At 38.5% G+C, this 25,958-nt stretch overlaps 2 protein-coding genes across 5 annotated transcripts; one reads left to right on the plus strand and one right to left on the minus strand.

Moving 5' to 3' along the window:
* Positions 1-70: 70 nt before the first annotated feature.
* On the plus strand, positions 71-16,560 carry prdx6 (peroxiredoxin 6). The gene is made up of 5 exons (XM_003219856.3): positions 71-242; positions 7,378-7,534; positions 11,618-11,764; positions 13,476-13,622; positions 15,767-16,560. Exons 1-5 carry the CDS (start codon positions 151-153, stop codon positions 15,896-15,898), a joined length of 675 nt encoding a protein of 224 aa, XP_003219904.1. The 5' UTR covers positions 71-150; the 3' UTR covers positions 15,899-16,560.
* On the minus strand, positions 10,056-25,958 carry ankrd45 (ankyrin repeat domain 45). Of its 4 annotated transcripts, none has more exons than XM_062977756.1 (7): positions 25,844-25,939; positions 21,738-22,056; positions 21,031-21,198; positions 19,271-19,365; positions 18,172-18,239; positions 17,679-17,817; positions 11,445-11,887 (listed from the first exon to the last, which is right to left on the minus strand). In XM_062977756.1, exons 2-7 carry the CDS (start codon positions 22,039-22,041, stop codon positions 11,834-11,836), a joined length of 828 nt encoding a protein of 275 aa, XP_062833826.1. In that variant the 5' UTR covers positions 22,042-22,056; positions 25,844-25,939; the 3' UTR covers positions 11,445-11,833. The 4 variants fall into 4 exon arrangements, with proteins under 4 accessions (XP_008107131.1, XP_062833826.1, XP_062833825.1 ...); XM_062977755.1 differs by having other exon boundaries at positions 25,779-25,928; XM_008108924.3 differs by lacking the exon at positions 18,172-18,239 and having other exon boundaries at positions 10,056-11,887; positions 25,779-25,958.

A 25,958-nucleotide genomic window follows, 5' to 3' on the forward strand; every position in this document is an offset into this window, starting at 1 on the left:
TTGGGAAGGAGCCTCATGAGGAGCCGCCGAGATCCCGCCCCCTGGTGACGCAACCGTCTGCTGCCACGCCCCCTCGCCCCTCACGCGCCCTGCCTCAGTCTCGCTTTCCCTCTGTGCCGTTCGGTACTGTTGCTCCGCTCTTCCGCGACCATGCCGGGCCTGCTGCTAGGAGACGAGGCGCCCAACTTCCAGGCGGAGACCACGCAGGGTCCCATCCGCTTCCACGAATTCCTGGGCAACTCGTGAGTCTCGTGGCCGCCTTTGGCTCACAACTAGCCTGAAGGAAGGAGGCCCGGGCGGGTAGAGGGGCGGGGAGCCTCTGGGAAGCTTCTTAGAGTTGAAGAGACCCCAAGGGCCATCCATGCAGGGAAAGCACTGTCAAAGCACTCCTGACAGATGGCCATCCAGGGACCTTCCACACAGCCATATAACCCAGAATATTATAAAGGCAGAAAATCCCACAATTTCTGCTTTGAACTGGGTTATCAGAGTCCACACTGCCATATACAGTAGAGTCTCACTTATCCAACACTCGCTTATCCAACGTTCTGGATTATCCAACGCATTTTTGTAGTCAGTGTTTTCAATATATCATGATATTTTGGTGCTAAATTCGTAAATACAGTAATTACTACATAGCATTACTGCGTATTGAACTACTTTTTCTGTCAAATTTGTTGTGTAACATGATGTTTTGGTGCTTAATTTGTAAAATCGTAACTTAATTTGGTTTTTAATAGGCTTCTCTTTAATCTCTCCTTATTATCCAACATATTCGCTTATCCAACGTTCTGCCGGCCCGTTTATGTTGGATAAGTGAGACTCTACTGTATTACAGTTCAAAGCAGAAAATGTAGGATTTTATTTAGCTGTGGGCCCCAGCCTAAGAGGGGCCGGGCTGTGGCACAGCTGATTAAGTAGCCAGCTGCAATAAATCACTCTGACCAAGAGGTCGTGAGTTCGAGGCCAGCCTGTGCCGGGGTGAGCACCGGACAATTAAAATAAAAAATAGCCCCTGCTCATTGTTGACCTAAGCAACTGAAAGACAGTTGCATCAAGTAGGAATTTAGGTACCACTCTGTGGGAGGCAAATTTAACTAATTTATGACACCATAAACTTGTCCAGCTCCCGTTTGGAATGAGGAAGTATCCATCAAGATGCCACAGTGGATGATGAAGCAGCTGCTCCCCCTGTGGCCGGAATCGAGCATCCCCTCAGGAAGCTGGAATCTGGAGAATGTTAAATCGCCTCTGTTTCTCTGTCTCTATGTTTATATGGCATTGAATGTTAGCCATTATATGTACACATTGTGATCCACCCTGAGTCCCTTTTGGGGTGAGAAGGGTGGAATATACTGTAAATAAAAATGGGGCCCCTGGTGGCACAGTGCGTTAAAGCGCTGAGCTGCTGAACTTGCGGACCAAAAGGTGCCAGGTTCAAATCCTGGGAGTGGAATGAGCACCTGCTGTTAGCCCCAGCTCCTGCCAACCTAGCAGTTAGAAAACATGTAAATGTGAGTAGGTACCGCTCTGGCAGGAAGGTAACTGCACTCCATGCAGTCATGCCAGCCACATGACCTTGGAGGTGTCTACGGACAACGCCGGCTCTCCGGCTTAGAAATGGAGATGAGCACCAACCCCCAGAGTCAGACATGACTGGACTTAACGTCAGGGGAAAACCTTTACCTTTACCAACCTAAATAAAAAAATAAGAGGGAGCCTCCACAAGACTTTGAGTTCAACTGATGAACAGCACTTGCAGGCCTTTTTTTTTTTTAACTGTGCTTATACCCTGCCCTTCTCACCCCCAAAGGGAGACTCAGGACGGCTTACAAACTATGGCAATAATTCAGTACCAGATTCAGATAATAACAATATCGATAAAACACAATATTATAAAACTGTAAAAACACATACATATCAAATAATAATAACTTTATATCCCGCTCCATCTCCTGAAGGACTCGAGGCGGCTTACACTGGGACAAGCCCAAAACAGTATTACATCAATAAAAACAGTAACACGAAATCACAGTATAATAATTCTTACAAAAGTTAAAATAACTTAAAACATAAACGGTAATCCCAGTCAAACGCCATAGGACATGGGCCATTTCAAGGGGAAATGAAACCTGAGAGTGCATATTCTTCAGTGACTAGGGATGGGAACGATTAAAGGTAATAAAGTGCATGGAATGGCCAAGGCCTAGGTAAAGCGCATAGACAATTAATTATCAGTTACGAGAAGGCATCTGTGAACATCCACGTTTTCATATTCTTCTGGAAGGAATCCAGGGTAAGAGCTAATCTAATCTCCTTTGGGAGGGAGTTTCAGAGCCTGGGGGCCACCATCGAGAAGGCCCTCTCTCTCTTCCCCACCAGCCGCACTTGATACAGAGGTGGGATCGAGAGGAGGGCCTCCCCAGTAGATCTTAGAGCCTGTGTGGGTTCATAGGGGAAGATGCGTTCACGAAGATAGGCAGGTCCTGAGCCGTTTAGGACTTAATTAAAATAGTCTTTCAAATTATTAAAACGTATCAATCATATCAAACTTAAATTGCATTGATTACAGGTCTTACAGTCCAGTGGCTTAAACAGCCAAAACCCTGATAAATAGCGCCCTCAAGTCGTTGTCACACACAGCTCACCCCATCTAAAATTAATCCAATCCTCCCACACCCAATTGTCCTTAAAAAATGCCCAGAGGGCTGATGAAAGATTCCCAGAAAGGCGTCTAGCTGGTCCAGTCTATTTAGCCCAGACCAGTCCGTTTGGTCGAGGGGCAGGGTCAAGGGGGTGGCTTGCTAATAATGCAGTTCAAAGCAGATATTGTGGATTATCTGCCTTGCTATTCTAGGTTATATGGCTGCGTGGAAGGGCTCTCTAAGGCCTCTTCTACACTGCCAAATAAAATCCAGATAATCTGCTTTGAACTGGATTATATGGCAGTGTAGACTCATATAAGGTTCTTCCTAATGTTCAGGTATAGGAGCCCCGGTGGCGAAGTGTGTTAAAGCACCGAGCTGCTGAACTTGCAGACCGAAAGGTCCCAGGTTCAAACCCCGGGAGCGGTGTGCTGTTAGCTCTAGCTTCTGCCAACCTAGCAGTTTGAAAACATGCCAATGTGAGTAGATCAATAGGTACCGCTCCGGCAGAAAGGTAACAGCTCTCCATGCAATCATGCCGGCCACATGACCTTGGAGGTGTCTACGGACAACGCCGGCTCTTCGGCTTAGAAATGGAAATGAGCACCAACCCCCAGAGTCAGACATGACTGGACTTGACATCATGGGAAACCTTTACCTTTACCTTTTAATGTTCAGGTGGAATCTCCTTTCCTGTCATTAGAACCCTTCTTTTGATACAGCCTTCCTGTGTTTTGATGAATATCACTATGTAACACGATTGTTGTTCCTGGGTTATAAATATCATTTCCTAATCGGTTCTATCATAAAAACATGGGGAAAGTTTATTAAACTGCCAAATACTTTGTTTTAGCAGGACATCCTGCAGCACATCTTGCTATAGTTTTTCAATGAATGCCTCATAGACTCTCATCCAATTCAGCATAGTTTGTGGCAGCCACAGAAATGAAGTTTCTGGAGTATAAGAACTACTTTCTAAGTAAGGACTACACAATTAAAGAGGAAATAACATCTTCAAACAAGGAACAGGAAATTTGTCAAATTTTTTTGCATAGTGAATTTCTTGGAGCCATTAAACTTGGCAAGTCTTAAATTTCATAGCATTTCTTCTCCACAACTAATGGCCATTTTTGAAAAAGTTCTCCCATTTGTTTATAAAAGTACCTTTAGACTATATGTACAGTAGAGTCTCACTTATCCAACACTCGCTTATCCAACGTTCTGGATTATCCAACGCATTTTTGTAGTCAATGTTTTCAATACATCGTGATATTTTGGTGCTAAATTCATAAATACAGTAATTACTACATAGCATTACTGCGTATTAAACTACTTTTTCTGTTAAATTTGTTATATAACATGACGTTTTGGTGCTTAATTTGTAAAATCATAACCTAATTTGATGTTTAATAGGCTTTTCCTTAATCCCTCCTCATTATCCAACATATTCGCTTATCCACGTTCTGCCGGCCCGTTTCTGTTGGATAAGTGAGACTCTACTATATATATGAAACATACATTTTTAGACTAGGGTCCCATCTTCAGGCCATTCCATTATGTACATGTATGCAAATATAGGTATTAAAAATTAAATTCCCAAAACCTGTGGTCCCAAGCATTTCAGAAAAGGGATATTCATTTGTATATGAAGTTCTATTCTTGTAATTCAAAACTGGTGAGTCATTTTCAAGCAAGTTAATTGTTAGCAGTATCTCAGGTTGAAAGACCACTTTTTCCTATTAGAAACAGGTAATTATATATGATGCAATTGTGTTTTACAGCATTGGTTTTATATGCCCAGTAGTAGAATCGTTAAAATACAGATTGTTCAATTGCATAGAAGAGTCACAGTTTAAAAAAAAAAAGACGGAGAAGTACAAGCTTATCCTAATTCTTTATTAATCTAAAATTGCAACACTCAACGGCTCACTAAATATTTGCTTGCTGTATGGTTGAACAAGTACTACAACCTCATGAATAAGCATAACATATTTCTAAACAACCATCTAGCACTGGATGTGACATTAGGGAGAGCAAAGGACAATTGCTGTTTTTTTGGCACAGTTTGAGAAGAGTCTTTAAAGTGGGATATAAATTAAATATATTTGACTGGAGGACTTTTGCAGTGAGCAGACGTAGACAGGATAACAAGTGTTACCTAACTGTATTGGGAATGAAAGTTTGTAAGGACTTTCGAATTTGCAGTGTAGACTTGATTTCACTGCTGTATGGTCTGCTCTGAAGCATATACAAAATGCATGATGAAACTCACAATATTCTTTTTAGAGGAAGGATATTCAGACATTTGCTAACATATTTTGAAAGCTTTTAAGCAACAAGAAGAGTGGCTGGATGTCTCCTAGTGCTGTGCTGTACATACTTTCCAAAGCCACTTATACAGCAATTCTTGGAAGATATAGTTTGTTAATTTATTATCACATTCTACATATATCTCCAGGGATGAGATTACTGAGCTCTGCCTCGTGAAAGATATAATGTAATAATACAATTACTGTCAGTTCCAGAGCTTAGTCTTATTTAGATGTATTTTTGTGATAAGTTGTCTAGAAATCATGTTAATAAATAACTCAAGACATTGGACTTCAGCTAATATATTTTACTTTTTCTTAGTATGGGGCTTTGGTGTTTTTCTTGCAATAAGGAAGCAGAACCTATTCAAATATCTTAAAATTTTAATAAGATATGGAATGAGTGGGGTAAAGCTATACCATTTTCATGGAGTGAGGGCAGAAGGATGGAGCCATTGATCACTACAGAAAACATTTCGAGGGGGAGTTACATTATGTAACATGATTTTTGTTCCTGGGTTATAACTGTCATTTCCTAATTGGTCTTATCATAAAAACACGGGAAAAGTTTATTAAATTGCCAACACGTTGTTTTTGTGGGCATCCTGCACCACATTTTACTGTAGTATTTCAATGAATATCTCATAGAGCAGTGGTTCTCAACCCATGGGTCCCCAGATGTTTTGGCCTACAACTCTCAGAAATCCCAATTTACAAGCTGTTGGTATTTATGGGAGTTGAAGGCCAAAACATCTGGGGACCCACAGGTTGAGAACCACTGTCATAGAGTGTCTATCAATTCAACAGTTTGTGTCAGTCACAAAAACAAAGTTTCTGGATTATGACAACTACTTTCAAAGAAAGTCCCACACAATTAAACAGGAAATAACACTTTCAAACCAGGAACATAACGTTTTTCACATTTTATTACATAGTGTTATAGATAATGAAAAATAATTAAGCTCAAATTATGCATTTCATATAGGAATTTTATATGAAGCTTACAAAAAGTACATGTGTTTAAAATAGATTTTTCCAAATGCAGAATAGTTGTATTGAATAAACATGGAGTAAATGCAAAATAGTTCTGTGAAATAAATAACTCATAATATTTATACTTGTGTAAACCAAAAGTCTAAATAAATGCATATCGTGCAAGTTCTTTTTACTATAATGATTTGGACTGTTAATTAGTCTACATGCTGTGATTTTTTCCAAACTTGTGGAGAATCTGTTCACTCAAAATTCCTTCAAATATCTTATTTTCATAATTATTTGCTGTAAGAATATGAGGAAGAACAAGGGCACTGCCTTGGAAGTAAAGAAAGCCCAATCCCTTAATCCGAAACCGATTCCTTAATCTGAAACTGTGTCTCAAGACATGTTGATGACCATCAGCTGAGGGACCAAGAGTAGTGTGTGTGAAGGATGGGGTTGGCATAAGATAAAAAAGAAAGATGCGGAGAAGGAGGGAGAGGAGGAAGACAAAGAAGAATTTGGGGACATGCCTTTGAATCTTTCTGTTAAGAAAGACTATTGTGAGTACCTTGACCAGCTTGCCTGCTTTTGCTTGGAGACTGTTATCCTGTGTTTACGTTCCCCACGAAGGCAAAGGAAAAGCCTTTGATATGAATATCAATGCTTATGCAAGTCACGCTTGCATCATTAAATTGACTTTTCTCTGGTGAATTATTGAATGCCTGTATGTCAGCACATGTTTAGCTTGGAGAAAAGAGGAGACATGGTAGCCATGTTGAAATACTTGAAAGGATGTCCCATTGAAGCTTGTATTCTGCTGCCCTGGAAGCTAGGATACAATGGTACAATGAGTTAAAATTGCAGGAAAAGAGGTTCCACCTAAACATTAGGAAGAACTTCCTGACCGTAAGACCTGTTCAGCAGTGGAACTCTCTGCCTCGGAGTCTGGTGGACTCTCTTTCTCTGGAGGTTTTTAAGCAGAGGCTGGATGACCATTTGTCAGCAGTGCTTTGATTGTATGTTCCTGCATGGCCCTTGTGGTCTCTGCTGCTGTTTAGTCGTCTCCGACTCTTCGTGACCTCATGGACCAGTCCACGCCAGAGTTCCCTATCGGCCGTCACCGCCCCCAGTTCCCTCTTCCAACTATTATTCTATTATCCTTTAGGACAAACGTGACAAACTCAAGGCCCACAAGCCATATCCAGCCTGCCCTGTCATTTGATGTGTCCCTTCTGAAGATGGACTACAACTCCTGTATTCCTCCTCATTAGACATCATGACTAGAGCTGATGGGAGTTGTGATATAGTTCTGCTTATTAATTAAAATATTTTGATATGGTCAAAATTGACTAATCAATAAAGACTTGTTATTAAAATATGCTGTATGATGTTGGATTTCAGTGCTACCTGCTCATCAAGACATTGCTGTGTTGTTTTTCTTTCAGATGGGGAATCCTCTTCTCTCATCCACGAGATTTTACACCAGTGTGTACAACAGAACTTGGTCGAGCAGCAAAACTAGCACCGGAATTTGCGAAGCGTAACATTAAAATGATAGCGCTCTCTATTGATGATGTCAAAGACCACCTTTCTTGGAGCAAGGTATTGCAGTGAGAAACAGTGGTACAAGTGATTTCAATATGTGAAACGGCAGTTACGGATTATTGTTACTTTATTTTTGCAGCTAATGTGACCCCCACAAAGGGCTAGAAGCTACCATGGTTTGGCATTACAGAGATCAGTCTCAAATTTCTGTGCTTTTCTTTAATGCTCCCAGTTGGGAGGAGATGAAAAGTTCATCTTCCATTTTGTCAATGCTGACATAGCAAGTCCTAAATTGTTATATTGCCAACCTGTATTGGTCCTCCCCAAAAAATTACTCGCCCTCCAATCCTCTGGTTTCTACAGAGGGCATTGAGGAAAGACAGGGTTTTTTCTAACTTGTTTGGAGTCGTAGCAACGAACTTTGGACTGTTTCACAGTTTCCTCATTCTGTGGAGATGTGTACTTTTATAATCCTTTCAGCATTTTCTTTTGTTTTTAATGGAGAAACAGAAATGTGAAGCTGAGTCTTGATTAGTTATTTTGCTGTCTATTTAATAGAGACGACATCTATTTTTTTTACTCATGCTGGATTTAATTCAATAAGTGCTTATACATTGTTTCAAGCAATGTATAAGCATGGGGCTCTAAAAACAGGTCTAGCATTGCAAGCCTGTCTTGGGTTTTGGATAGAGCATGCCAGGATAGCCACTCTCCTTATTGCACCAATCAGATCCTCAAGCACTTGAAGCAACTACCAATCATGTTTAGCTTACTGCAACTGCTGGGACATGTCTCCTCCCAATCTGTGCATTGGCCAGTTGTCCATGCTGCCCCCCCCCCTTTTTTTTGAACTCCATAAGTTCAAAATCTTATAAGACTGGGGCTTTGCAATGAAATACCTCTGCAGGTTAATGACATCTCTGTAGGTTAAACACAATGAAAAAAAGAAATATAAATTTTGCATTTACTGGCTTTTCCCTCTTAGTTAGTCAAAACCTGCACAGGCTGCTGTATTGCAAAACCAATAATTTCTCTTGGTAAAAAAGCAAAACATATTCTTCTGATTAGAAGTTTTTGCCAGGTTTGTGTATTCTGCAAAGGAGAGGAGGATTTCTCATTGGCAAACCAGCTCAGACCACAGTTTACAGCAGTCTGATTCCAAAGAACAAAGGAAAGTTAGCGAACAGTATAGAAATACCTAATCAGGAGGGGATTAAAAAAGCCTAGAATGACCTTTCTAACTGCCTAGAATAACCTTTCACACTTTAGTGTTTTTTAAGGGAGCTAATGGAACAAAAAGCACAGTTCTGGTTTTGCAGCCAGATCTCCTCTTGTTTTAATCATCAGAAATAAAGTGAATCACGCAATAGCCAGGTGAAGTGAAGCAATTCGAAGTGACACCCCCAATATGCCTACAATTAATCTTCTTGTGGGAAGAAGCAGGTTATAAATAAACATAATAATAATAATAGGTACATCACAATCCCCTGAAGTGCTTTTGGATTTACTGCACAGCTGAACACACATTGAATACAAATTCAGAGTGCTTTCAGCTGCCTAAAAATGGAAGTGTCCTGTTTTTTTGAAAAGCACTGTTTATAGATTATTTGCAAACTGGTTTGGAATGAATGTAGATAATGTTGTGCGATGATAAGCTACTCCATTCATGTTTGAGGAGGTTGTGGTTCATTTTACAAGCTTCATATGATAATGTCCTTCGTTTTGGAGGTCATTAAAATTCAGATTACAGCCACAGAGTCAGCATGACAAAAGTGGTTTGAAGGTTGGACTATGACTCTGGAGGCCATGGTTTGAATCCCTCCCCCACTACAGCTGATCTTGGGCAATTCATACCCTCTCCTCCAAGGAGAGCAAAAACAAATCCCACTCTGAGTAATCTTGCCTAGAACACAGTGAAACATCTGCTGTAAATTGGAAGTTACTTGAAGGCACACAACAACAAAGATTATACACGATTATAGCTATTTCATTATAAATCACTTCTAATTTGAAAAATTATCACCTTTTTGGTTAGAAGCTTGTCCCTAATCTGTGATGACTTAAATAGCACAAGTATGTCTGGGAGCTGTTTATAATAATGCTCTTTTGACACCTTGAAAATAGCCTTCCAAGTAAGTAAGTTTTCCTAATATTGGAAGGAAGAGCAGCTATCTCTGGAATGTTGAAGAACTCGTTTAGGAATATTCACACTTATTGTGTTATGCAGCTGCAGCTAGTGTTTCAAAGTTGGGGCAAAGGAAAAACTTCTGTTAGGAAGACATGGCCTCATTCCAGTATCCTCCTCCTTTCTGAATTCTGGAACATGAACTGCATATAAAGCAAATGCAGAATAAGATTATGTAAACTGACAATATCTTTTTTTAGCATATGGAACTACTGTTCTGCTTTCTTAGACCTTAGCACAGGAATGACACAAATTGCAAAAGCAATCCTTTCATTTATTTTCATTGCTGCTTTCAAAACTGAAGTGGATATTTTGTTTGTCTAAGATGAATGCTGATCTCTTCTGTAAAAGAAGAAAAAGCAGACATCTATGCGTGCCCTTTTTTTTTGGGGGGGGGGGGGGGGGGGAATCCCAGCAGCATCAAGTAGTACAATACCCTCACTAAGTAAAAAATCAAAGCCAGAAAATCTGAATTTGAGATTTTACTGCCCTATGTCTTTAATTAGACCTGATACAGTTGTGCTATTACTGCTCTTATTTACAAGTTTCAAAATTACGTTTAAAGTATTTTTCCGGAAAGTAGACCTAAAGCAATTACGTCTCTCAAAATATGTTTTTGAGTGCCTATCTACTGATTGAAGACAGGATTTAGATAAATAAATAGAAATAAAGTCATGTTTGATGTCTGAAAAAAAGAAAGTGGATATTGGCTAATGGCTATCTTCAGAGCAGGCAAGGCAGTTTGATGCATAGTAACAGTCCTTTAAAGAAATATTCTAAGATGACATTTATGATGATTTTAATGTTTTCCTACTCAGTTGTTCTAAACATTGAGTCTTTCTTTTCTGAATTTGCTATCTATTTCTGCCCTTTCTGGGTAGAATACTGTAAGAATTTTGTGTAGTTGCATTCAATGTTCAGTTTTTAGAAGCACCTCATGTGTCAATCCATCTGTACAGGAGAAGAAATTTTTAACAGGTAGCTTATAATAGCTACTTGGATAAAATTTGCAAATAATTCCTTTAAAGGATCATAAAATTATAGTATTACTTTTTTTAAAAAATCAAACACATTCTGAAGTATTTTCTGCAACCAGAGTGGCCTTTGGTAGCTTTTTGGAAATTATGTCTGTCTTGGTGTTTGGTTGAACAAGAATATTACTCTGGATTATCTTTCCTAGATTTATTGCTGAAAGATTCAGTTACTAGAAGATATATTGTTTGTACGCTTTTGGAATTTTGTACACTTATATTGACCATGAAGAATTTTAGTGTTTTGGTTAAGGAGCTAATCACAGTATTTGCATTCAATTCTGAACCAAACGTGGTGTTTCACCACTTCCTCATGAAAAATCAGTTACAAGCACAAGGTATTTGAACTTGATCTGTCCAGTCCAAATTGGACATTCTAACTGCCTGCTCCTTTTGAGATAACAGGGATATCATTTACAGTCTATAAAGGTAATAGTTGTCTTGCAGTCAAGTTAGCATACACCACCGGAGATCGTCAGTACAATGGAAGACTAATATATTGTAATAAAATGTAAAGTCAGCTTTGACAAATATTGGAGGGGGCATTTTTCAGGAAAAGAAAATCTTGACCTGTTTAATGCATTAATTGAGGACATTGCACTTATTTATTATAGGTTAAATAAATAAATAGCTAGATTGAAGAGGCCATTTTTCAGAAGAAGCATTTTTTTTCTCTCCAGGCAATCTTAATTCAACAATATAATACCGTGTTTTTATTTTATTGGTGCTTTATTTCATTGAAATATCTCTGTGAAATATATTGAGATTTTATTGTTGAAAACAAACATGGGAGTTTTTGAAGAAGTGGTACAGAACTATTATAAAATAGTTAACACTGGGGTGATGAACCTGTGGCTGTGTGACTTGTCATTAAAAGTACAGGTTAGTATGTTGGTACCAAAACACTATTTTCCCATTCTACAGGATATCAATGCCTACAATGGTGACGAGGCCACAGAGAAGCTTCCTTTTCCAATAATTGCTGATTCAAAGCGAGAGCTTGCAGTCCAACTAGGAATGCTGGACCCAGATGAGAAAGACAAAGATGGCATACCATTGACAGCTCGTGTTGTAAGTACTCTTGACATTGTATTCTTAGTACTTAGAGTTGGTTTCACCTAGTGGGGTAACTTACAGTGCTTATATCTTTTCATTCCTTGCTTGAGGAAATACGTGCCTTGCTTTGTGGGTTTGCTGCAAAAAAAGAGGAAAAAATACTGCACTTTATCTAGACTTTGTGGATGGGATATACAGTAGAGTCTCACTTATCCAACGTAAACAGGCCGGCAGAACGTTGGATAAGCGAATATGTTGGATAATAAGGAGAGATTAAGGAAAAGCCTATTAAACATCAAATTAGATTATGATTTTACAAATTAAGCACCAAAACATCATGTTATACAACAAATTTGACAGAAAAAGTAGTTCAATACACAGTAATGCTATGCAGTAATTACTGTATTTACGAATTTAGCACCAAAATATCATGATGTATTGAAAACATTGACTACAAAAATGCGTTGGATAATCCAGAACGTTGGATAAGCGAGTGTTGGATAAGTGAGACTCTACTGTACTATAAATTTGAAGACAAGTTGTAGTTATCTGTAATTCAAAGTCTATAAAGAAGATTATACTGAGGAGAGATACTGGAATATTTATCTTACTTCAGTAGTAACTGGATTCCCCTTAGATTGCAAGGCAAATAAGAAATGGAAGAAACATGTGAAAAGCAACAGAATTGTCTGTACATACATTTGTGTGCATGAAAAATATTTTCATATTAACAATAATGTGGAGACCACTGTTAGAATAAATTCTAACTGGATGGGGAAAGGAAGAAGATAGGTATAAATAAGAGATTAAGATGGAATTAGAAAGGAGTAGAAATTATTAGTTGACTTTGTTTCTTTAATACTTCTGTAATATAATGGTGACAGTTATACTCATAAAATCACATGTGTGTGTGTGTGTATATATAATATATATATATATAAATAACATATATAAAAGAAAATAAATTCTAATTTGATCTTCATTTGTATCTTGAGTAATCCATATAAGAGTAATAATCTCACATAATATCTGCATGGTCCAACTGAAATCAGTGAGTGTGCGCACACAAACCATTTCTAAGGAACTGTAGATGGGTTTTCTTTGGGACAAGCTGCTTCCATTTTGTATGGATATTTCTAATCTGTTTGAGTATTCAGTCAAGGCACCCATTTCAGGAATACAAATGTAATATAGCAAGAATTATGGTCAAAACTATAAACTAGGAGCTAGGTGGAGCCATTTCTGTAAAAATATTCCTTTTTACTGAAAGTTGTGCCCTACATCCACTTGGAGAAAGCACCAAACTAAAGCAAAAGGAAGTTGTAGAATCATAGAATTCTAGTTTTGTATCATTTGTAAATTTGATAAGAGGTCTCGCAGGCCCATTGATGAAAAATATCTAAATCATTAAAAATATATTGAAAAACACCAGCTCAAGGACATAACCCTGTGGCACTCCACTTGAGATATTTCCAATTTGAAGTGCAACCTGTTTCATGCTCAGGTTTCCAACTCACTATGCATCCATCTGATAGTGTTGCTATCTATTTCATATTAATCAGTTTGCTAATCAAGACATCATGGGATATCCTATATGACACTTTGCTGACATTCAGATAAATGTAATTCTAATGATAATTAGGAAAAATAAACATGGTAGATTGGTGTTAAAGGGTAGCTTGTGTGTCACTTTTTTGGATTCTTATTTTGGCACTCTCTTTTATAGGTGTTTGTTTTTGGTCCAGACAAGAAACTAAAGCTCTCGATCCTCTACCCAGCAACAACTGGTAGAAACTTTGATGAAATTCTAAGAGTAGTTGACTCTCTCCAGCTAACTGCCACTAAGAAGGTTGCTACTCCTGTTGACTGGAAGGTAGCTCTCTATACTGTGTTAGGCTTACTTAATCTTGTAATCTGTTCATGCACAATGGTAGATGCTCCCATAGGGTAATGCCTTCCTAAATATTGTATTGTAAGAACTTGTAAATGCATTATATGGCTTTGGAAAAAGAAGGGGGAAATTATATGTAAGTTGGATAAATTGCTTAAAAGACAATAACAAAAGTAGAATATCACATTACCACAACATATATTTTCTTTCACAACACTCTTCAAGATAATCTCCATGATCTGAGGCTGTTGTATCATTACATGGATACTATCAGTGTTGATTCTGAGAAATTACAAAACATGCAGATAGGCCTTTCAAAGCTCTACAGTTAAACAACTCTGCTTCTGGCAGCCTATCCTGCCTCTGTGACCCTCTTGTAGTTCTATTGTTGTTGTGATTATCTTTGTAAACAATCATTATTCTTTTATATACTAAAGTAGTACATTGTCAAAATATTCAGAACAAGCAGTTCACCATGGATTCTAATAGTTCCCTGTTTTTAGCTTTTGGGATATAATAGGATTTTACTCCTGCTTGTTCATAATGAAAAAAATGGATTTTTTTACCACATGGTTCTTTGCATTGTTGGTTGAGATGACCCAATATATTAAATGGTGATAACTTCCAAAGTAGTGTGCAATGCTAATTACATAGCCCAATCAAAAAAAAATTCTTGGTGTCTTAGTTTTTAGGCTTGTTCCTGGGGATATTTGGGACACTAATGCAGTAAATTGCATTGGATAGACCATATCAGCTATAGTTTCTTAGATATGGCTATTATGCTTTACTGAGGGCGAGCAAATAAAGAGTGGAATCAGCAGTTCAAATATACCCAGAAACAAGTCTATTATTTTAGGGACCAAAATGTATGTAGGCCATATTATGTTTTTTATTATTCATTCTCTGCTTTTTTCTGTCTGGGCATTCAAAGAGTTTGAACCCGGAATTTCCAATGCACTTCCTTCAGGGGCTCAGTGTGTCTCTACACCTCCCCTAATACACTAAATGGAGGGCTGCAGATACCCCATCCTCTTTTTGTGCATTTTCTAGCACGTGTCTCCATCCAGGAAGGAAAGGAAAAGAAGGAAGTGGCATTTTGTGGGAAGGAAGGGTTATTTGTGTTTTACATGATTGGGGTATGCATTGGTCAAATGTGCTTTGGCATTTGATACTAGTTCTCAATATCTAATTAGTATTCAGATTCATTAGCAAGTTAGTTGTGTCTCATAACAAGGTAGATTATCACTTCATCCATTATGCAGTGGTGCCTGAGACAGTTGCAAATTATAAGATATTCCCATGATCACCCCCCCCCCCCAAAAAAAGCTTAGACACCTGTTTGAACTTGAGACCCTATGTAAAGCAGTACAAAACAGTAAAAAAAACCTGATAAACTGTGTCATATCATTGGTTGCTTCTTCAGGAAAATGCAAGCCCTTTGTTCTGGGCTTCTTTTGTCTTCTCCTAGGGCTTGTAGGTATTTAAATAGCATTTCCTTTACTGCTAATCATCCCTTGGTTCCAGGTCATGTGGGGGTGAATTTCTATGTGTGCTTTTATGGCTATATATACTTATACACTATATGGAGTAGTGGGGTGCAGGTGGTTTGAATGTATGGTTCCATCTCCTAAGCCCAAGCGTGGGATTTACTTAAATGTTGACTCATCATTTAATAGTGTCATTCAGTGGAATTGTTTTAGTTTGGACAAGAAATAAGGATGGAAGCATCTCTTTGCAGAAACTTCCACCTAAATCAGCCGTAGGTGACTGCTGAAGGACGAGGGATCATAGTAAACCCAGGAAAATTGCTATTTTTCATCAGGAAGTGGATAAAAAGCCACTTCCTGTTTCAAAAAGCCTCTCTTGAGCCCAAAATTGTAAAAATACTCCCCAGACCCGAGTCTGGGGACAGAAAAAATTCACTCCCTTGGAGGCTTCACAAATGATCCTAAGGGCTGATGCAATCTGTGAGTTCCACTTTGCCCACCCTGATTTACATTATGATTAATAAACAATAAACTTTGCATTGTTCCTAGATATATAAGAAATAGAAGTTCAGTGTGCCTAAAACTATCCTAGTAATGTACTTCCTAACTCTGATTCAATTATTTCCCCCCCTTTATCAGCCTGGAAATGAAGTCATGGTAATTCCATCTCTACCAGATGAAGAGGCTAAAAAGTTGTTTCCAGAAGGATTTTGTGCCAAAAAACTTCCATCCGGCAAGAATTACCTTCGTTACACTCCTCATCCTCAGTAATAACTATGAAGAAAGAGCAAGCGAACCAGAAAGCTGATCACGGGGACTTCATAGAACAGATTACTTTAATTATCTTGTGAGGAGGATTGGAATAACTATTGGGAAGAACAGATCAGTTTATTTTCTTTAGATGCTCTTTTAAGTACAATGATTGTTTTTGGTCTTGCTCATAATCTCAACTAATGTAGACCTGTTCAGCTGTGTGATCACCTATCTTGAATATTTTTAGAGCCAGGTCTGTAGCACTGCACCAATATAGAATTAATCTGTTTCAAATTAATCAGCTAGAAACCACAAATGTAAATACATTCAAAATTTTAAACAAGGGGCAATAAAGGGGAGATAATTTCTTATGCTGCTGTGTGTAAAAAAATCTCATATGTTTCTTCAGATAACTGCACATTTTGTTGTAATGGCTATAATGATCACATGAAGCCAGGTTTTGTGGAGCTAATCCATCTGAAGTAAGAATGAACAATTAGTTTCCATAGCTGAAACTTATTCTGGAGGTGATGTGCCTTTATTTCAAATTATGCTATTATACTAGCCAAATGCCTGATTGAGAAATGCTCATGTTGAATCATGGAAATTGGATAGATAGCATTTGCAAATTTCTGTTTAGTTTCTTATTCAGAAAAATAAAATTATTCACTAAAAATGTAGTATTGTCTGTTCTTTATTCATTCCTAAATATGTACAACCATGCATTTTAAAAATGCAGTCATGTACACTACAGAGACTCTCTAAATTAGCAATATAAGCTAGATACCTTACGGATAACAATAGCTCTGTCCCTCCATTAAAAACAACAATATTGGGGTGAGAAAATCTGATTGTCAAAGGTTACATAGATAATGGAAAAATGAGTAAGAATGTATCTTGTTTCTGCTAGCAAGCATTTCTGTAAATTAGGGATCATAAGCTTTACAAATTTTGATGAATTACTACTCTCATTTTACTTGAACGATGGTCAGGATGGATAAGTAAAATGCTTGCATTTCAGTTTAGGAACCTATAACTGTCAATCCATGATAAAATCTCATGGCATAAGAAACTTAAAGTGGATACAGGGGCTTCTGTTTTCATAGCAGTAATGCTGGAAGAAACCCAGTACTGTTTTCCTTAATCAGAATGTCCTGTGAAGTGTAGATATTACAAGGATTTGATAGTGGAAAACAGTGGTGGAGGTTCTTAGGCCACTTAAAGGTTATACTTATTTATGTTAATCTTTAGGCTATTTGAAAACAATACAGGTCGTACTAATAGTGGGAAAACTTGCCTCGTTTACCTGGAAAATCAGCACAAATGGCTAGATACTGTTTATTTTGATCAGCAATTACACTTGTAACTCAAGTAGCATGTGTAGAAGTATAAAGTGATATCACTTGCCATTGTTACTGAAACTATTAATGGCATTAAAACAAATCAAACATCAGCCCAAGAACAAGATCTAAGAACAAGGATCTGAATTCTAGAGAAGATGAAAGAGATAACATTATGTAACATGATTTTTGTTCCTGGGTTATAAATGTTATTTCCTAATTGGTTCTATCATGAAAACATGGAAAAGGTTTATTAAACTGCAAAATACCAATGTACACAATGAACTGAACTTTTTAAATGCTTACATGTCTATAGATATGACATCATTGGCTTACAGAGTCTTAAGTTTTGGGGAATTTTATAAGACATATCTGTAGAAAATTTTCCTTTAATTTGAAATCATTGGAAAACATTTAAGATGATGGTTTCCTTACAACAGGAAACCTTTGGTACTTACGGGGTCCGGCCAACTTTGTGAAAACAGGAAGCATGATGTCCTCCAGTTGTTGTTTCTGATCCAAGAAATCTTGCATGGTAGGCTCCTTAGCATTTTCAATCCAATCAATCTTGGCCTGGCAAGCCTTGAGAGATGTACTCTACATTTAAAAAATGATACAATTAATATATTAGAAAATGCAAGGTAGTTGTTCGTTCACTAAATTATAATCCAGTGTTTATTTTTACTATTTTTTAAAATATTATTTGTACTCTCTTTGTATGCTCTGGGTTCTATAGAACAGCTCAAACCATATAAACTGTCATAAAATAATCATACTGCCATGCGTATTCCTAAAGTGATAAGTCTCATCTGGGCTTGGTCAAATGCTAACTGACATATGCTGTATCCTTTGCTCAAATGCAGTGTTTCTTCGCGTATCATCAGTAGCATGTTAGTTGCTGCTGACTCCTCACAACATTTGAAATATATTCAAAAATGAAATGGTACTCACTGAATATTAATTATTGGGCATGCAGAGAAGCCTTTCACAATGCATAGGGTTATATCCGCATATGCCACCTTCAAGGCAAGAGTCATGTGTTTTTAGTATTTCCACTCTTCTATCAGAGGCAGGTAATAAAATTCAAGAAAACTTAAGATCAGATGGCAAATACAAACTGCTAAAAAGAAGATGAATAATGTGTAATTCCAGCAATGCGGTCTGATTTTAGTGGAGGTGGATGCCCAAGAATGAACATTCATGAGGAGTTCCAATACCTCGTTCTCTCTGGAGTGTACATAAGAGATGAGAGCAATCCACACCGTCTTGGAATACAGGCAGTTCCCAAGTTACAAACAAGATAGGTTCTGTAGGTTTGTTCTTAGGTTGAATTTGTAAGTCAGAACAGATATATTTGTAAGTGTAACTCCAGCCACACATACACATATATATGCATGCATGCTTTGGATTGCATAGGGAAGGGTTTGGTGTATGCACCCCTGTGTTCAGAAGATTTCCCCTCACTTTCTGCCGCTATGATACTTGGATTTTGAAAAATGTAGCATGTTGTGGAAACAAGGATTGGTGGGAAAGCTTTGATGGAGACACCTTTACCCCTTAATAACTCCTCCAGGAGTGAATTTTCCTTTCTAGGAGTAGATTTCTCTCATTTCCTGTTGTCTCACCCTGTTTTTAACTATGAGTTGTTTGTAAATTGGGTGTGTGTAACATGGGGACTATCTGTATACCAAAGGCTTGGAATTTTTTGTGTGGTTGCTTTAAAGTAAATATGTTCTGCAGAACTCTCTCTCAAAACACACCTCATGCAGATTGAAATGTACATAGTGCCTCATCATAATTGAAGGCTCTTTCCATCTAGTGGTCTGAGATCCTCCAGATATATGCAGATATCAAATGCTGTTGTTATAGCTCTAGATTTCAGCTGAAGAAGCCAACATACTACACAGACATATTACATATTACATATTACACAGAAATATTCATGCTCTTATACATCTAACTAACATTTGTAAAGATGCCCTTCCCCATAGAGTGCCTCTGTGCATTTAAAAAAAGATTTTTAAATATTGTCATGAATGTTGTACTATACCTTATCTTCTTTATTAAGTCTCCCCAGAACTTTCTCAGGATCTGTAACTGTGGTCTGGATTTGAGAGATAAAGTTTCGTAAATTCTGCTTGGCTTCTAAAAAGGAGAGAAAAGTTAATAGTGCCAGGAAACTGCAAACAATCGTTAAAATGTCAAGACTACCAGAGTCAAACCTGAACTCTGGCTGTCACCCCAGGCCAGGTTGAACAGCTTCAAGAATAAGCAAAAATTACTAGATATTTCTTGGATTGAGAGTAAGGTTTATTTTAGACTTACAGAAAATGGGGAAAAAAATACAGAGCTCGTGCATATCATTGCCAGACTATCTTGTATAGCAGTAGTTCCCAACCTTTTTTTCACCAGGGACCACTTGACCAGGAATCCTGTATCAGAAACTAGAGCTGATGTGACATCGGATAGACAACATCAGCTCTAGTTTTTGATACAGAACATATGCCATCCAGTAGTCGCCATCTGCTTACCCACAGAAAACCATATTTAATAATCTAGAGCTGATGTGGTCTATCCAATGCAATTTTCTGAATCAATACCGCAAATTTTCCCAGGAACAGGCCTAAAAACGAAGACACCAAGAACATTTTTTTTGGTTTGGGCTGTGTTGTTATCTGTGGATTTTGTTAATACTTATGTTTAAAAAAGGAGGAAGGGGGCTGAGGTTGAAAAAAATACAAAAAGCAGAGCGCAAGACCCAAGAAACTGTCCCTAATGACTTCAATAATAACAACAACAATGGGGGACTCTCCTCTCTCTTGCTCCCTCACACGTGCTGCCAGGTGAGTCTTCTCCCCCCTGGCCTAGGAAGCCTCCCAAGACCGAGAAAGTGCTGGCGAGTGCAACGTCCTTCCTTCCTTCTCTCCCTCTCCTTCTCTCCCTTTCCTCTCTCTCGCAGCCCCAGTGCCAATTTTCCAGGAAGAGGCCATGGCCCATGGATTGGGAACCACTGTTATATAGGAAGGACCCTGGCTGACACTAGAACAATGTTTTTATTGTACACCTTATCTCTACCAGGTAGCACCATCATCTCATGAGTCTTCTGGCTAATGGGAAATGGAAATCTGTCTTTCCCTCACTTGTCTGGTCAGGCTTTGCTTGAACATATAATTTCCTACTCTCTAAATATGGGCATTTCAGGCAAAAAATAGCTATCAATCATGCACTGGACACTATTTGGGCTACCCAATCATTAAGCAAGGAGAGCAGAAGCCTGAACGTTCTTTGCATAACTCAGCATTTCTGCACAATTATGTGAAAAATCTACATAGCTATCCTTTGCTATCCATTTTACAGATTATTCATACATTTCATTATATTCTTTAGAAAAACCTGTCTTAACAATCCTTTCTATGAGTAGAAAACCAGGAAGTCCATGGACCAGAAATATGACACTTTTCATATTTCCTTTTTGTGACTAACTTTTTCTGTCATGGTGAAATTTAACATTTAAAAATGTATTTTCAAATGTAATATCCCCCCTCCGGAAAAAAAAAACAGTTTCTAGTGCAAAAAATATATACAGTATCTACAATGTGTTGTGTGTAAATATGGTTACATGTGTCTTTTTCAGGAAGGATCTATGGGGATCCATGAAAAGTGAAAAACTGTTATAAACCTTATGTTATAAGGCGTGTGTGTGGACTGTGATATCATAAAATAAAAAAGCTGAAAGCGGTTGTTTTTCAAAAGAGATAGATGATAATGTTTTTCTGCCTTTTTCCTTGTTTGAAAAAACACTGATCCTACCTGCCCAGTCCAAGAATTCAACACACTCCATCTTCTCATAACGACAAGCAATATCTCTGGCCTTCTCACCACGGAAAGTAGTTGCATAAATATCTGCTTCCAGATCTATAAGAGTTTTCAAAGTCTCTAGTTGACCCCAGGCTGCAGCACAATGGAGAAGTGTATAACCTGAAAAGGGAGGGGGGATTGTATATATAATTCTTAACCCTATGTACACTATTCTGTTTCATAATGTATTATTACAAACAAAAATGTTTTTCTCATTCATTAATAAAGCAGTTACCCTAATTAAAGCGGTACAGTAGAGTCTCACTTATCCAACATAAACGGGCCGGCAGAATGTTGGATAAGCAAATATGTTGGATTATAAGGAGAGATTAAGAAAACGCCTATTACACATCATATTACATAGATTTTACAAATTAAGCACAAAAACATCATGTTTAACAACAAATTTGGCAGAAAAAGTAGTTCAATACGCAGTAATGCTATGTAGTAATTACTGTATTTATGAATTTAGCACCAAAATATCACGATGTATTGAAAACATTGACTACAAAAATGCGTTGGATAAAAAAACATTGGATAAGTGAGTGTTGGATAAGTGAGACTCTACTGTACTTACTCTAAGAATGAACTGACATATAAAACCAAACCTTTCACCATAGATTTTAAAATGGATTTAATAGCATTCATCAGTTATATACCTCTGACTGTCTTTTCTTTCAGATCAACCCCATATCTTGCCACTGTCCGGACAACATCATTCTTCCCAGCCATACAAATTGCATACAGCAGGCCTCTCCCTACAATATCCTTTTCCGTTATCAACTCAGTAGCCTTTTCATGATCAGGATCTTCTGGATCCTCAAAAATGTGTTGTACTTCCTCTATATCACTGTTTAAGGCAGCTCTCAGGAGAGGATTGAAGTATGCTAGTTTTTCTTCAGATTTCAAATCCTTGAGGTCACTTTGCTTTGCTGGGTCTACTGTTTCTTCCACTGATTCCATTTTGTCACAATTAAACTGAAAAAATAACAAGAAAATGGGACCCATTTAAGAAGTATAGAATAACACATTTTAGTCTCTAAGGATGTGGTATGCGCATTTAATACGGTACAGAATATATGGATTGGTAAAGGAATGTCATTTGTGTTTTCTGTATAATGTAGCTGTGATTTCACACATCGTAATTTAAAACTTTTTTGGACTACTCTAATATACTTTGCATTGGCAGCATTTCAGAAATGTTTGGAAATTTCAGCTAGGAACAAATACTGAGACTATGGAGTGCAACATTTGCAGCCACTATGTTACTGAAAAATCATATGGAGATTCTACCAGAAAATGGATAATAGGCTATTCCCACCGACTCATCTTTTCTTTTGTGTACCAAAACTGTATATATCATAGAATTTGAAGAGACCACATGGGCCATCTAGTCCAACCCCCTGTCATGCAAGAAAAGCACAATCAAAGCACCCCTGACAGATGCCCATCCAGCCTCTGTTTAAACGCCTTCAAGGAAGGAGTTTCCACTGCACTCTGAGACAGAGAGTTGCACTGTTGAACAGCTCTTACAGTCAGGAAGTTCTTCCTAATGTTCAGGTGGAATCTCCTTTCTTGTCATTTGAACCCACTGCTCCACTGAGTCCTAGTTTATAGGGTAGTAGAAATCAAGCCTGCTTTCTCTTCCATATGAATCCTTTTGCATATTTATGCATGGCTATCATGTCTCCTCTCAACCTTCTCTTCTGCAGGCTAGATAGCCATCCAGTGTGAGAAAGAGACTTCCACACCTTTTGAGGTAGCATATTCTACTACTGAACAGCTCTCACCATCACTAATGGTGTTTATAGACATACAAAACATCACAAGTGAATAAATTTCAAATCACTCATCAGCCTGGTTCTAGCACAATGTGGATTATCTCCAACTTTAGAGCAGGTGGCTGGCTGATTTTTTTTTTTTTTTTGCAATATCCAACTTAGGAAAATAATTCTAAATTCAAACTTCAATTCAAATGGAAGACTTCTGTATTATAAGGTAAAGGTTTCCCCTGATGTTAAGTCCAGTCATGTCTGACTCTGGGGGTTGGTGCTCATCTCCATTTCTAAGCCGAAGAGCCGGCATTGTCCGTAGACACCTCCAAGGTCATGTGGCTGGCATGACTGCATGGAGCGCCGATATCATAATAATCAGTATCATAATAACCTGCCATCCATCAAACAGGGCACATGTAAAGTATTCTATGGTTTTAAATACAGATATTCCTTCTTTTTCTTTACAGTCACTGATTAACACCATTGCAGATGACAACTTACTACATAACAATATCAAAATATTTTAGTATTAAAAGGAAGTTTGCAGCAGGTTGAGAAAAACTACTGCAATGCCCTCTGCATGGGGTTGCCTTTGAAGACTGTTTAGAAGCTTCAAGTAGTCCAAGAGACAACAGCCAGATTGTTCACTGGAGCAATGTATAGGGAGCACACAAACCCCCCTGTTGCGTCAGTTCCACTGGCTGCCAGTCTGCTATGGAGCACAATTCAATGTGCCAGCTTTAGCCTATAAAGCCCTGAATGGTTCCGGCCCAGCTTATGTCCCTGAACGCATCTCCTCCTATGAACTAGGACAACCATTCAGATCTTCTGGGGAGGCCCTGCTCTCGGTTGCACCTCCATCACATGTTCAGCTGGTGGAGATGAGAAACAGGGCCTTCTCAGTGGTGGTCCCTCAACTGTGATGTGAGATCAGCCTCCTCCCTCATGACATTCAGAAAAACAAGTAAAATCCTGGCTTTGGAACTAGGTGTTCGGACAGCTGGGAATTAATGTGACTGTAACTGGAATGCCTCATGGACTCTGATTATGGACTATGTGGTTATTTTAACCGCTATTTTAAATCCCGTTTTAATGGTATGTATATGTTATTGTTTAATGTTTAATGTATTTATAATTTGTTATGTTTGATGTGGCATCGAATTGTGCCAAGTTGTAAGCCATTCTGAGTCCCCCTTGAGATAAGCTAGGATGGGAAAGAAATCTGGTAAATAATTAATTAATTAATAAACCCACTACTCTATAGCTAACCATATGGTTATTTAAGAATGGTTCTTCTAAAGCATTTCTTCAGCCTCTTACTTGTAATTTTTGAACATTTTTTTTCATCTTCCTTGTAAAGTTTTGCTAGGGTCTTTTTCATATAAAACTTATCAGAAGGTTCTCCAAAACAAGGACCACTTGGCCTTGGGAATGAAATAAAATAATTTCTGAGTAAAAACTACACTAGACAGATGGCTTTAGAAGCAACAATGGCTCTCCTATATGCCTCTGAATCTGACTAGTATAGACTACATGTAAGGACTGCATAGATAACTACCAAGACCTATATTCAAGAAGTAGCCATGACAATGTGTTGTCGAAGGCTTTCATGGCCGGAATCATAGACTGTTTTGAGTTTTCTGGGCTGTATGGCCATGTTCCAGAAGCATTCTCTCCTGACGTTTCACCCACATCTCTGGCAGGCATCCTCAGAGGTTGTAAGGTTTGTTAGAAACTATGCAAGTGGGGTTTATATATCTGTTGAATGTCCATGGTGGGAGAAAGAACTCTTGTCTTTTTGAAGGAAGTCTGAATGTTGCAATTGATCACCTTCATTAGCATTGAATAGTATAGCAGCTTCAAAGCTTGGCTGTTTCCTGCCGGGGGGGAATCCTTTGTTGGGAGGTGATTAGCTGGCCCTGATTGTTTCTTGTCTGGAATTCCCCTGTTTTTGAGGGCTGTTCTTTATTTTACTGTCCTGATTTTAGGGTTTTTTAAAAATACTGGTAGCCAAATTTTGTTCATTTTTATGGTTGCCTCCTTTCTGTTGAAATTGTCCACTCATGTTTCAAAGTTGATTGGGCAGGCCTACTGGAAGAGAAAAGTCTTTAGTTGTGTTTTAAAGTCTGACAGCTCATTTGGCTGTTGGGGCTCTTTTGGCAGGTTTTTTTTTCCATGTCAGGAGCGACTTGAGAAACTTCTAGTCGCTTCTGGTGTGAGAGAATTGGCCTTCTGCAAGGACGTTACCGCAAGGGGACATGAGAGAAGCCTCCCACAAGGATGGCAAAACATCAAACATCCAGCCTTGCACTTTCAAAGCTTGAATAGTCTTGCAGTTTCAAAGCTTGGCTGCTTCCCCAAAAACAGGGGAATTCCAGACAAGAAACAGTCAGGGCCAGCTAATCACCTTCCAACAAAGGATTCCCCTGGCAAGAAGCAGCCAAGCTTTGAAACTGCAACGCTATTCAGTGCTAATCAAGGTGGGAAATTGCAACATTCACACTTGCCTCAAACATTCAAGAGTTCTTTCTCCCACCCTGGACCTTTCACAAGATATATAAACCCCACTTACCTAGTTTCCAACAGACCTCACAACCCCTGAGGATGCCTGCCATAGATGTGGGCGAAACATCAGGAGAGGATGCTTCTGGAACATGGTCAAACAGCAACCCAGTAGCCATGACAGATGACTAGCCAGCCTCTGTTTAAAAGCCTCCAAGGAAGGAGTTTCCACCACACTCCCAGGCAGAGAGTTCTATTGTTGAGCATTTCTTCCAGTCAGGAAGTTCTTCCTCATGTTCAGGTGAAATCTTCTTTCCTGTAATTTGAACCCATTGCTCCAACTGAGCCCTAGTTTCAAGGGCTCCCTCTTCCTTATGACATCCTTTCACATATATATGCATGGCTATCGTGCCTCCTCTCAACCTTAAATAGGATGAAGAATCCACGCAAACGTTGTCTGCATGAATCTGAGAAAGCCTTCTTCTTACGCTCCTCAGTCCTGTCAAAACGGCCCCATTTCCGCCTATCAGGGAGAAGATGCCGTCTCCATGGCGACGGAGCCCGGAACGCCCACCTCCTCGGCGCGTGGGGTTTCCTGCGCGG

This window comes from Anolis carolinensis, chromosome 4, assembly GCF_035594765.1.
Source record: "Anolis carolinensis isolate JA03-04 chromosome 4, rAnoCar3.1.pri, whole genome shotgun sequence".
NCBI lineage: Eukaryota > Metazoa > Chordata > Lepidosauria > Squamata > Dactyloidae > Anolis > Anolis carolinensis.

Coding starts and splice junctions, on each gene's coding strand:
- prdx6 (XM_003219856.3), top strand. CDS start 151: ATGCCGGGCCTGCTGCTAGGAGACGAGGCGCCCAACTTCCAGGCGGAG. Junction 243..7,377: donor CACGAATTCCTGGGCAACTC/GTGAGTCTCGTG, acceptor TTTTTCTTTCAG/ATGGGGAATCCTCTTCTCTC. Junction 7,535..11,617: donor ACCACCTTTCTTGGAGCAAG/GTATTGCAGTGA, acceptor CCCATTCTACAG/GATATCAATGCCTACAATGG.
- ankrd45 (XM_062977756.1), bottom strand. CDS start 22,041: ATGGAATCAGTGGAAGAAACAGTAGACCCAGCAAAGCAAAGTGACCTC. Junction 19,366..21,030: donor TGAATTCTTGGACTGGGCAG/GTAGGATCAGTG, acceptor TCTCCTTTTTAG/AAGCCAAGCAGAATTTACGA. Junction 18,240..19,270: donor GACTTAATAAAGAAGATAAG/GTATAGTACAAC, acceptor CTTGCCTTGAAG/GTGGCATATGCGGATATAAC.